The sequence below is a fragment of the Sarcophilus harrisii genome, chromosome 6 (assembly GCF_902635505.1).
Source record: "Sarcophilus harrisii chromosome 6, mSarHar1.11, whole genome shotgun sequence".
Classification (NCBI taxonomy): domain Eukaryota; kingdom Metazoa; phylum Chordata; class Mammalia; order Dasyuromorphia; family Dasyuridae; genus Sarcophilus; species Sarcophilus harrisii.
In genome coordinates, this window is record NC_045431.1 from 169838212 (window position 1) to 169849373 (window position 11162).

General features: G+C 42.1%; 1 protein-coding gene across 2 annotated transcripts; it reads left to right on the forward strand.

The window, feature by feature from the left end:
- Nucleotides 1-17: 17 nt before the first annotated feature.
- Nucleotides 18-9820, forward strand: LOC100934806 (centrin-4). Of its 2 annotated transcripts, none has more exons than XM_031941336.1 (5): nt 18-240; nt 3705-3851; nt 6316-6444; nt 8651-8788; nt 9323-9820. In XM_031941336.1, exons 1-5 carry the CDS (start codon nt 238-240, stop codon nt 9410-9412), a joined length of 507 nt encoding a protein of 168 aa, XP_031797196.1. In that variant the 5' UTR covers nt 18-237; the 3' UTR covers nt 9413-9820. The 2 variants fall into 2 exon arrangements, with proteins under 2 accessions (XP_031797196.1, XP_023361398.1); XM_023505630.2 differs by lacking the exon at nt 18-240 and adding an exon at nt 816-1126.
- The last annotated feature ends 1342 nt before the right edge of the window (nt 9821-11162 follow it).

Genomic DNA, 11162 nt, shown 5'->3' on the forward strand with positions numbered 1-11162 from the left:
TTTCGATTAGTCTAGATCTCGCGGAGGGGGCGGGACCGAGGGAGAAGCCGTCCTGCCATTGGACCGCCCGTGACTGCCGCGCGAGCTCGGGGGCGGGGCCGAGGAAGGAGCTAGCCTTGACAACGGTTGTGGCGCTTCTGCAGACTAGGCGGCGGCGGCGGCGGCGGCGGCGGCGGCGGCGGGGGCGGGGGCGGCGGGAGCCGCTTCGCAGCGGGGCCCGGCTCAATCTCCTACATCATGGTGAGCAGGGGTGAGGGCCCGGTTGCTGAGCAACAGGGCAGGACGGGAAAACCGAGGCGGCGAGGGAGAAGAAGGGGAAACTGAGGCAGGAGTCAGGATTCCCCCGCCTGGTCTCCCTCCGCAATGTGGCGTCTCGGGATTACAGAGCTGGGAAAGACCTGAAGGGTAAACTGAGGCCCCGGGGGGCGGGGCCGGGCTCGGGGAAGGGCCCTCCTTTTGGGGACGCGGGGGGGGGGGGGGCGCGTTAGGCCGTTTCACGCACGACTCCCCATTTGGCAAAGACGCCACAATGGTTCGCCGTTCCTTTCTCTAGCTCACCTTACAGGTGAGGAAACACAAACAGGGGCGCGGCTTGCTAGTCAATGTCTGGGGCGGGATTTGAACCCGGGAAGAACGTCCCTGACTCAGTCCGAGCAGCGGCCCCACGGCCGCCTCTTATGGCCGGGAGCCGGACCGCGGTCCGCAGCTTCCCCCCCCCCGAAGCCAGCCTTTAGCGTTGGGCCGCATTGGAGCGTCGGTGCCCCAGGGTGCAGCGCGCGGGGGTGCCGGCGTCCAAGAGACCCCAGTTCAAATCCTACCCCGGTCACTGGCTCTGGAAGTCACGAGATGATTCCGTGACCACCATCTCGTGTGGGGAGGGAGGACATCCACTGGTCATTGAGTGAATGGTGAGAGACAGGGGCGCAGTCATTGGCGAGACAGCAGGAGCACAAACCATGGGGCCTGAAGGACCTTCCCAGGTGGGAGAAGAACAATCAGGGAAGGCGCTCTCCTCCAATCTGCCCGCAATATCAGAGGGTGTCGTTGGATCTAAGACGGCCAGAAGGGAGACTGAACAGAGCAGTGTCAGCTAGGCCCCAATCCTCGCCCAATGTTTCATGCCCAGGTAAACAGAAGGCCCTTCTGGGGCTTAGTTTCCTCCCGTGTAAAATAAAGTAGCAAGACTAGGTAGTCTTTGAGGCCCCTTCCGGCCCTAGATTGATGAATTCAATCTTAAGAATCACCATTACATTGTACCTTCCCCTCTTCTCTGAGCCAGTGCACGCAGCGGGTGGGGGGAAAGCTTGACTGCTTGCCTAAAACGGAGGTCAGGCTCTGTTTCTTCTGTCTTTCTCCCGGTTCCCTCCCCAGGTTTACTTCAAGATTAGGTTCTGCTCTAACTCTAGGGTCTCCTACCTGTAAAATGCAAATCAGGAATGGGTCAAGGATTAGAATGCTAATTTCAAAAGGTTCTCACATACCCATCACAGAAACGTAAATAAAGAGCACAACTGATAAATGGTATTCTATCTGGAGGTAGAGAGTTAAAATCATCGGAACACAACATTTTCCAGGACTACTGAACTCAGAGACCTTGGAATCTCTGACTCTTATCTCCTTCCAGTTGGTAGCAGTCTTCTCCAAGAGCATGGCAATAAATGAAGCTGGCACAGACCGAAAACCAAGAATTTCCAGTTCTAGTAAACTTGTAGATTGGCCAAGATTTCAAAGTGAGAAAGGAATCCTCTGAAGCCCTCCCTCCACCAATTCCCCTCCAAAAAACTAGAAAACCACCTTAGGATTAATCTAGAACTAGAGAAGCAGTTTTACCAGCATGGCAGAAAAGGTCTGTCTCACTAGGGTAGAGTGGGATTAAGGTCCAAGAATAATAACAGCAGCCAAGCCTCACAGCAAGAGGCTTGCACTACAACAAGGCTCTGAACTTGGCCATCTACCAGCAAGGCCCCATCTTCCTGCAAACGAGCAGCCTTCTAGGCAAGTGAGCTGTCTGTGTAGCACAGCAAGGCCCCAGCTCCAGTACAAGCCACTAGCTATTCCACGCCCCCATTGCTGATCAGGAATAAAGACATGCTATAGGACTGGTCAACAGGGAGGCCCTACCTCTGAGTTCTGCCAGCAGAGCGGATCTTATTTCCATGGTAACCAAGGAGCAGGGGCTCCACCCTGAGACAGACCAGCAACAAAGATTACTCCTCTAGGGTCTGATAGGAGAGAGGCCCTGTTTCTATAGTAACCAAGCAATAGGACTTGGGACAAACCAGAAAAAAGATCCCTTCTCCAGTGACAGCTATCAGAAACAACTGTTACCATAGCAACCCAGTAGCAAAGTCCCTGGAGCAGGTCAGTAGCTTACCCTTGCCCTCCACCAAGGGGAAACTGAAATGGAGGTTCCATTCCATCCCTGTACAAGGCAGAAGGAAAACCTACCTCCAATAAAAGTGATCAAGTAGCTAAGCCCCAAAGTCTAGTGAAAGGCAGCACTAACACCCTGAGCTTTAGGACAGAAATCTTGGGACAGTGCAGAATCAGAGTCCAGCACTAAACACCAAGTCACCAAAAAAGCAGAAAAAAATTGAGCAAAAAGCAAAGAAACCTGACTATAGAAAGCTACTATAGAGGAGCAGGCATAAATTTAGAAGAGGATAATATCAAAATGGCTGCATGCAGAGCTTCAGGCATAAATTTAGAAGAGGATAATATCAAAATGGCTGCATGCAGAGCTTAAAGGAAAAGGTAATTTAGTTTCAGACCCAAAAAGAATTCCTGGAAGAGCTTAAAAAGGATTTTTAAAAGTAAATTAGAGAAGTAAAATAAAAATGAGAGTAATGTAAAAGAATCATGAAAAAAAGTCAATAGCATGGGAAAAGAGTCAGGCAATAAAACAAATAGAAGAATCATCCTAGAGCCAAAGCTCAAGCTGGTCTCCTGAGGCTGCCCTGTTCCATCTACCTCAGAATAGAGGTCATCAGGGGTCCTACTGCCAGGAGGAAGCCCAACTCATCCTGAAGGCCTTCAGTCCCAGGCAAGGATAGAGTCACTCTTCTTTAAATTTATTCACTGAGTCACTAGTTCTTCTTGGGGCTATTGCTCCTTCCTCCTCCCAGCACCAAATCCTTCCTTGTTGAGCCACACAGGGCCTGGCTGAAGCAACCTGGCAGTTCTTCAGTCTCAAAGTGTCTTTTAAGTGCTAAGTGAACAACAGCATGTTAGCCAGAAATAAACATGGAAGCTCTACCATGTGGTAGCAGGTATCTAAGCAAGAGACTGAGAACGTTAGATCCAAGTGAGAAGTGTTAGAAAAGGTTTGAGAATCCTAGAATCTTGTTTCTCCATTTTCTTTTCTTTCTCTTCACTATCTTAGTCTGCTTTGGTTGAAACGTATCACTTGTGAGAAGAATCAATGTGATGGTGGTTGGACTTCCTCATTAGTTTCTCCTAAATGATCTTCTGAATATTCCAAAGGCATAGATATGTGGAGGTAGTGTCATTGTCAGTATTCTAACACTTAAATTCATTTAAATTAGAATCCTGTCCCAACAGAGATTCTTTTTTGATAGAAGCAGGGATCATTGAACATTGTTTGATTTATAAAAAACCTTTTTTTTAAAACTATTTAACTTTTGCATGCATCTCTAATGAAAGGAATTGGATTTAAATTTAACTCCTATGTATTTTTTTAATAGGCATCTAACTATAGACCAAGTACTGGTCAGCGGAAGAAGCCTAATATAAAAGTCGAATTGACTGAGGAACAGAAACAAGAAATTAAGGAGGCCTTTGACTTATTTGATATTGATGGATCTGGAAGCATTGACGTGAAAGAATTGAAGGTTTTGAAATTTTTTCCTATCCTGAAATTCTGAAAAGTTTTTCATTAGTGCAGTGTTTCCCAAATCTACCTTTATTGTTTAAATATTACAAATGTGTATGTTGGAATCCTAATGGCTAATGGCACCTTTTTCTTTAACATATACAGCCTTCCTGGAAACTGTTTGACATTATTTTTCTGTTTCACAGGTGAGAATAATCTAGTCTTAGCTCAATGATTTCTCCCCAAATCCTGCTGAGTAAAAACAGGGGCAGACTAGGACTAGTATCCAAGTTGACTGATGCCATTTTTTAATCTTGAACTAGATCCAATTGATAATGATTACTCAATGGCTGTGGCCAGGCCAGTCCTCAGTCAGATAAATAATCCAGCCCCAGACTTCATCACTCAATCTTTTCCCATTTAGTAGAACACACCAGAACTTTGCTGTGATGCTTTGAGGACTCAGTGTCACCACCACCTCTTTGGAGTAGTACATTAGAGTAGGCATTGTTGCCAAGTAAAATCTATCTAGCATGATATATATTTGGCTACAACCACTCCTGAGCTCTGGGGCGGGGGGGGGGGGGGGGAGAAGGGGGAAAGAGGAAATCATCATCTCCTTGGGTGAAGGCAGTACCCATACTAATAAAACAACTGAAAAGTATGTTAGATCCATAAGACACAAGTGTACTTCTGTCTGCAAAGGTTTTTGTTTTTTTAAAAGAGAAAAATAATTTCAAATCAGTAGGTAATTTCCTTTTTCTCCTATTAATAATATTTTTATTTTTCTAAAACATGTAAAGATAGTTTTCAATATTCATTTTTGTAAGACTTTGTGTTTCAGATTTTTTCTTCCTTCTTTATCTCCCTCTCCCCAAGACAGCAAGCAATCTGATATAGGTTAGACATGTAATTCTTTTAAACATATTTTCATGTTTGCTATGTTGTGCAAGAAAAATCAGACCAAATAAAAGGGAAGAAACCAAGAAAAAGAAAACACAAAATCTGAAAATGCCACGCTTCAATCCACATTCAGTTTCTATAGTTCTCTCTCTGGATGCGTATGGCAATTTCCATCCCAAGTCTTTTGAAATTGCTTTGAATCACTCCCACATTGTTGAGAAGAACCCAAGTCTATCACAGTTGATCATCACATAAGGATGTTGTTACTAGGTACAATGTTCTCTTGATTCTGCTCACTTCACTCAGCATCAGTTCACATAAGTCTTTTCAGACTTTTTCTGAAATCAGCTTGCTCATCATTTCTTAAAGAACAATAATGTTCCATTGCATTCACATACCATAACTTATTCAGCCAATCCCCAACTGATAGGCATCTACTCAACTTCTAACTCATTGCCACTACAAAAAGGGCTACTATAAAGAGTTTTGCACGTGGCTCCTTTTCCCTTTTTTTAAATCTTTTTAGGAAATAGAAACAGTTCACTGGATCAAAGCTTTATAGCCTTTTTGGGCATTGCTGTCCAGAATAGTTGGATCTCTTCACAATTCCAACAATGGACTAAAGTCCCAGTTTTTCCACATCTGTTCCAACATTATCTTTTCCTGTCATCTTAGCCAATCTAAGGGGTGTGAAATAGTAACTCAGAGTTGCCTTGATTTACACTTTTTTAATCACTAATGATTTAGAGAATTTTTTTTCCTATGACTATACATGGCTTTAATTTCTTCATCTGAAAATTGTCTGTTCATATCCTTTGACCATTTATCATTTGGAGAATGGCTTTTATTCTTATAAATTTGAGTCAATTCTCTATATATTTTAGAAATAAGACCTTTATCAGAAACACTCTAAAATATTTTCCCCCAGCTTTCTGCTTCCCTTCCAATTTTGGCTGCATTCCTTTTGTTTGTGTAAAACCTTTTTAATTTAATATATAATCAAAATTATCCATTTTGCATTTCATAATGTTCTCTGTTTCTTCTTTGGCCATAAATTCCCCTTCTCTAAAGATCTGACAAATAGACTCTTTCCTACTCTCCTAATTTGCTAATTTGAACAGGCAAGAGGTATCAATATTACCCCTTCTATCTTTATCATGAACTTATTTTGACCTTATTTTGGTGTAGGGTGTTAGATATTGGTCAATGCCTAGCTTCTAGAAGTTGGAATCTTTGGGTTTATCAGACATTAGATTACTATTGTCACTAACTATTGTGTCTTGTGTATCTAATCTATTCCACTAATCTACTAGTCTTATTTCTTAGCCAAAATCAAATGGTTTTGATGACTGCCACTCTATAATATAATTTTAGTTCTGGTACAGCTACACCACCTTTTTTCTTCGCACTTTTTGCATTAATTTCCTTAAAATATTTTTGATCCTTTCTTCTTCCAAATGAATTTTGTTATATTTTTCTAGCTTTATAAAGTAATTTTTTGGCAGTTTGATGGGTATGGCAATTAAGTAGCTAATTTCAGAAAGATATGATTCATTACAGCCATTTGTTTCTCATTTCAGATTGCAATGCGGGCATTAGGCTTTGAGCCAAAGAAAGAAGAAATCAAAAAAATGATTGCAGAGATTGACCGAGAAGGATTTGGCACCATTAACTTTGAAGACTTTTTTGCCATGATGAGTGTGAAAATGGTAAGACTAACACTATTTTCAGATGAATAAAAACAATTCAAAAAATACTCTCCTTAAATTTTATAAATGTTGTAATAAGTAAATCTATGCCTGTTCCAGAAGTAACTACATTTGGGGAGGACAGGATCCTAAAGATTATATCTTTAGGTGAGTTTTTGAGAGATGCCTGACATAGTATCCGTGATTATCACAAGGTCTCAATCTTCTACTCCAGTATGGCTTTTAGAAGAGAGGAATCAAGTACTTATTGCCATTAGGAAGAGAGAGTTGACTCTGAGCTGGCCTCCTTATTGCAGTCAAGGCTGCATCAGAATAAATGCTTCCTAGACTCCCTCTTTTCTGTACTGCTTTATCCATACCCATCACCTTCCCTCTCCTTTCTGAGATGACTCTCTTGGCTGGCCAGGACAAATGCTGCTGGCTTGGCCCAGAAGCCCAGATCTTGTCTTTCCCTCTGGAGCCTCTGTATCCCTTCCCTGTTCATCTCTCCTCCCCAGTGACACTTTCCCCTCCATCTTGTGTCTTCCCTATTTGCCTCTATATTTAACCAAACCCCCTTTCCTTTTCCCCAGTCTCCTCCCTTCAAACTCTCCCTTTCTCTTCTCCTGTTTCTAGAAGTTTCTAATAAGATTCTTCCATTTCCTTACAGCCTCCTAGCTTTTCAGGCCCTTATACCTGTGCCCCTGCACCCACCAATAACTTCCAGATTAGCAAATCTAAGGAACTTTTTCAACCATCACCTCCAGCCTATTTTATTGTTTAATGTGCAACAGGGGTAGCCCAATTTGGGCCTTTTGACTCTATAATAATGTCTCCTCTTCTCACATCTGGGATCCTGCCCAATCTTTGTAACTCTGCTCTGTCTCCTTTGCCTTCTATTCTCTTTTGTTTTTCGAATTAACGAGCATTTTCTATTCCTCCCACCTCTTACCATTGAGAAAGAAAAAAAAAAAAACCAACTCTTGATGTTGCTGTCCCCCACAAATGTTCCACTTCCATGTTTTCAAACTGAGATTTTCTTATCTGATCATAATCAGCTGTCATCCCACCTCTCCCTCTTTCTGGCAACCCCTGACTCTTGTCCTCACTGAGCCCTCCCCAGCCCTCAGTTCTTTCCCGGGTTGTCATCTTGCACTGGGAGCTCTCCTCCCTTCCTCATCTTGACTCCCCAGTGACTCGGTCCCTCTGTGGGCTGTCTTCTGCTCTTAGCTCCCTCATCCCTCTTCTCCTATCTCCGATCTTGGCCGCCAACCCTCAGTCCTGGATCATTCCTGCCCTCTGCTGTCTGTGCTCCTATTCACGTGCCCCATAACAAAGATGGAGAAAATAAAAAAATCACACTTTCTGTTCTTTATACCTTTGAGTTCTAATCTGAGTGCCATGTACTTGTTTTCCATGTCTTACCATCCTTATTAGATGTCAATCTCCTTGAGGGTAGATCTAGATTAAAGGACGCATATGGTCTATCACCCTTTAAGTGTGGCCCAAACTGACAAAAATGCAGTTGAGAAATATCTAATAAAGTAAATAAAAATATCATTAGACAATATTCCATTTTTGAACAAAGTCAGTATGCAGCCACAATGATTTTCTTGTACACATTTGTGGTCTCTGTTTCTTTCTGACTTTAACTCCACTGGACTTTGTTTATCTTTGTCTCTATCCTGTGATCTAGCACGGCAAGTCAAATAGTTAATCAACAAGCTTGCTATGTGCCAGGCATTCTGCTAAAAAGCAAAAAAGGATTCATGCCCTCAAAGCTCTTAGATTTAAATGGAGGAGACCAGATAGAAACACAAGACATACCCAAGAGGTGGACTAGATTGTGGGATGGGGGGGATGATGGCTCAAGAGGTATCTGGTATTCCAGGAACCTACCAGTCCTGTCCCTCTCCAAGTAAAGTCTCAGGCTCCTAAGTGCCAGCCCTAGAGTAGAAACCTCCTGATGACACCCATAAATCCACCCCTCCACCTTGCCCTGAGAAGGAAAGGAGTGGGAAGGGGGAGTAAGTACGAGGCTAAAATGGTCAGGGCTCAGGCTGCTGCATGGGACTCCAGGGGAAAGCAAGATAGGCCAGAATTGGTTCTTTCTCCTCTCTGTACTTTGCACTTGTGGGAGCCCAGCATATTACTGAACTAAAGCAAGGACAAGTGGCATAGTTCCGGTGATTTGGGCCTCTATTTGACTACCTTTTCTTTTTTAAAGAGTGAAAAGGATGAAAAAGAAGAAATTTTAAAGGCCTTCAAATTATTTGATGATGACTGTACAGGAAGTATCACCCTCAAAAATATTAAGAGGGTTGCTAAGGAACTGGGAGAAAATTTATCAGATGATGAACTTCAGGTAAGTGTTTTCCTTCGCTAGTACATATCCTTATTCTTTAGAGATCCATTTGTCTGAAATCAAAGCTAGAATTAGAGTTTATTTGGAGACTAAAGCCTTCCTAAGACAGAATTAAATCTAATTAATTGAATTAAATTCCTAAGGAATTTAAACCTCAAGGTAGGAATGTCACAGATCTTGATTCCTTCTTTCTTCCCAAATTTAAATAATTTTTTGACCCTTGGTAAACCTAAAAAAGAGCCAGAGCATGTGTGTGTGTGCCCATATGCATGCGTCTAGCCATGTGTGTTATATGTCCACAGGTATGTGTCTGTCTCTTATGAGAGGATGCTCTTTCCTAGAAAAAAAGGAGAAAAGGCCCATGTATTTGTCTAGTTGGATGGTGTTGGCTGGGAAAGGTCCAGAGACAAGGTGGTAGTGGCAATGATGAAGAGCCACGAGGGGGAGCCCAAGAGCCAAGTCCTGAGCCTATGGGACTCCAGGGCTGACCCAGCTGCATTTCAGATTTTGAAATTAAGCCTTTGTTTTTAACAGGAAATGCTGGATGAAGCTGATCGGGATGGAGATGGAGAAATTAATGAGCAAGAGTTTTTGAGGATGATGAAAAAAACCACTCTTTATTAATGCTAATTCTTTTGTAACTGTGTCCAAAAGGGTATTACATCTTTATTGTTCTATAATCCCTAAATGTTGACCACCTCAGTTTTTAGATTGTCCCAACAGCATTTTACTTTTGTGGCTAGCCCTGGAGGCATAAGAAAAATGACTAGACCAGAAATTAATTGCAAAGCCTAACTTTCAAATCCAGGTAGAGATACAAACTTTCTTTCCTTTTTCTCATCTCACTGATTCAGGGCTATAAGTACTAACTGGCCAGAAAAGACTTCCAAACGAAATTTCCTAAGTAATAAATGAACTTCTACTTCTTTTCCTTTGCACAAATTTAAAAGTAAACAATGACCTTTTTGTTCTCATTAAAAATAGTAGTTCATTTGTATAGTGTGTGAAATAAAACTATTATTGCAAGTATAATTTTTTTAAAATGTATCCAACATTGACCCTTGCATAACCTTTTCTTCCAAATTTTCCCCTCCTTCCCCCTCCCCCCTCCCCTAGCTGGCAAGTACTCCAATACATGTTAAATATGTTGAAATATATGTTAAATCCAACATATGTATACATATTTATACAGTTATCTTATTGCACAAGAAAGATTAAGGAGAAAGGAAAAGAAAAAATTGAGAAAACAATGCAAGCAAATGACGAGTGAGAATTCTATGTTGTATTCCACATTCAGTTCCCACAGTCCTCTTCCTCTCTCTGGGTATAGACGACTTTCTTCATCACTGAACAATTGGAACTGGTTTGAATCATCTCATTGTTGAAGAGAGCCACATCCATTAGATTGATCATTGTATAATCTTGTTATTGCCATGTACAATGATCTCCTGGTTCTGCTCAATTCACTCAGCATCAGTTCATACAAGTCTCTCCAGGCCTCTCTGAAATCATCTTGCTGGTCGTTTCTTACCGAACATAAGCATTCATATACCAACACTAATACAGCCATTCTCCAATTGATGGGGCATCCACTCAGTTTCCAGTTTCTGCAAGGATATTCATTCTTAACAAGCGCTGATGCTTAGTCATATTTTTTTCTCCATAGGAATAAAACATGCCAATAAATATTAGACTACAAAGAACCTTTTGATATTATCTTTTCTAGTCACACCTGAAATGTCACAGATGAGGAATTTGAGTCTCAGAGTGGATAATTGACTCTCCTACGGTCATATGCCTAAGCAGTCAATGTCAGGCACTCTGTTAATTGTGGGGGATCTCAAGATGAAGGCAGTAGAGGACTACACAGTCTTTACTACATCCAAGTTCACAAAGCTTGATTTTTCCAAATGATTTTTAGTTTTGTAAATTGCTTTGAGATATAAGGCTCTTTTTCCACCCTTGTTTAGCTCTCTATTTTTTCCTCAGTGATCTATAGTTGCTGTTTCCAGGTGATACCATTCTTTGTTCGTGCAGAGTAGTAATCAGGCTGGCCAGCAGTGCTGGAGATCTGAGTTCAAATGACACACACAGCTGTACTTTGGACATGTCACCTGCCTTCGTCTTCATACTGGCAAAATGAGGGGGTTTGTCTGCATGACTTAGATCAGAGAAATTGAACTCTGAAATCCAAGCAACAAGCTTTAGAGCTGTGCTGAAAACAATAGATTGAGTTATGTTGGGGCCACATTGAAGGCAAGTGTGTATAGACCTGGATTGGAATCTCCTCTTGGAGAAATACCTCCTAGTGTGTGAATGGGGGGTTCCTCATCTATAAAACACCCTTGTCACATGCTTAAGGAAAATACTCTTA

What these genes read in the sequence shown, in the direction of transcription:
- LOC100934806 (XM_023505630.2), top strand. An exon ending in TTGACGTGAAAGAATTGAAG is followed by an intron (nt 3,852 to 6,315) that starts GTTTTGAAATTT and finishes TTCTCATTTCAG; the next exon opens with ATTGCAATGCGGGCATTAGG. An exon ending in TATCAGATGATGAACTTCAG is followed by an intron (nt 8,789 to 9,322) that starts GTAAGTGTTTTC and finishes TGTTTTTAACAG; the next exon opens with GAAATGCTGGATGAAGCTGA.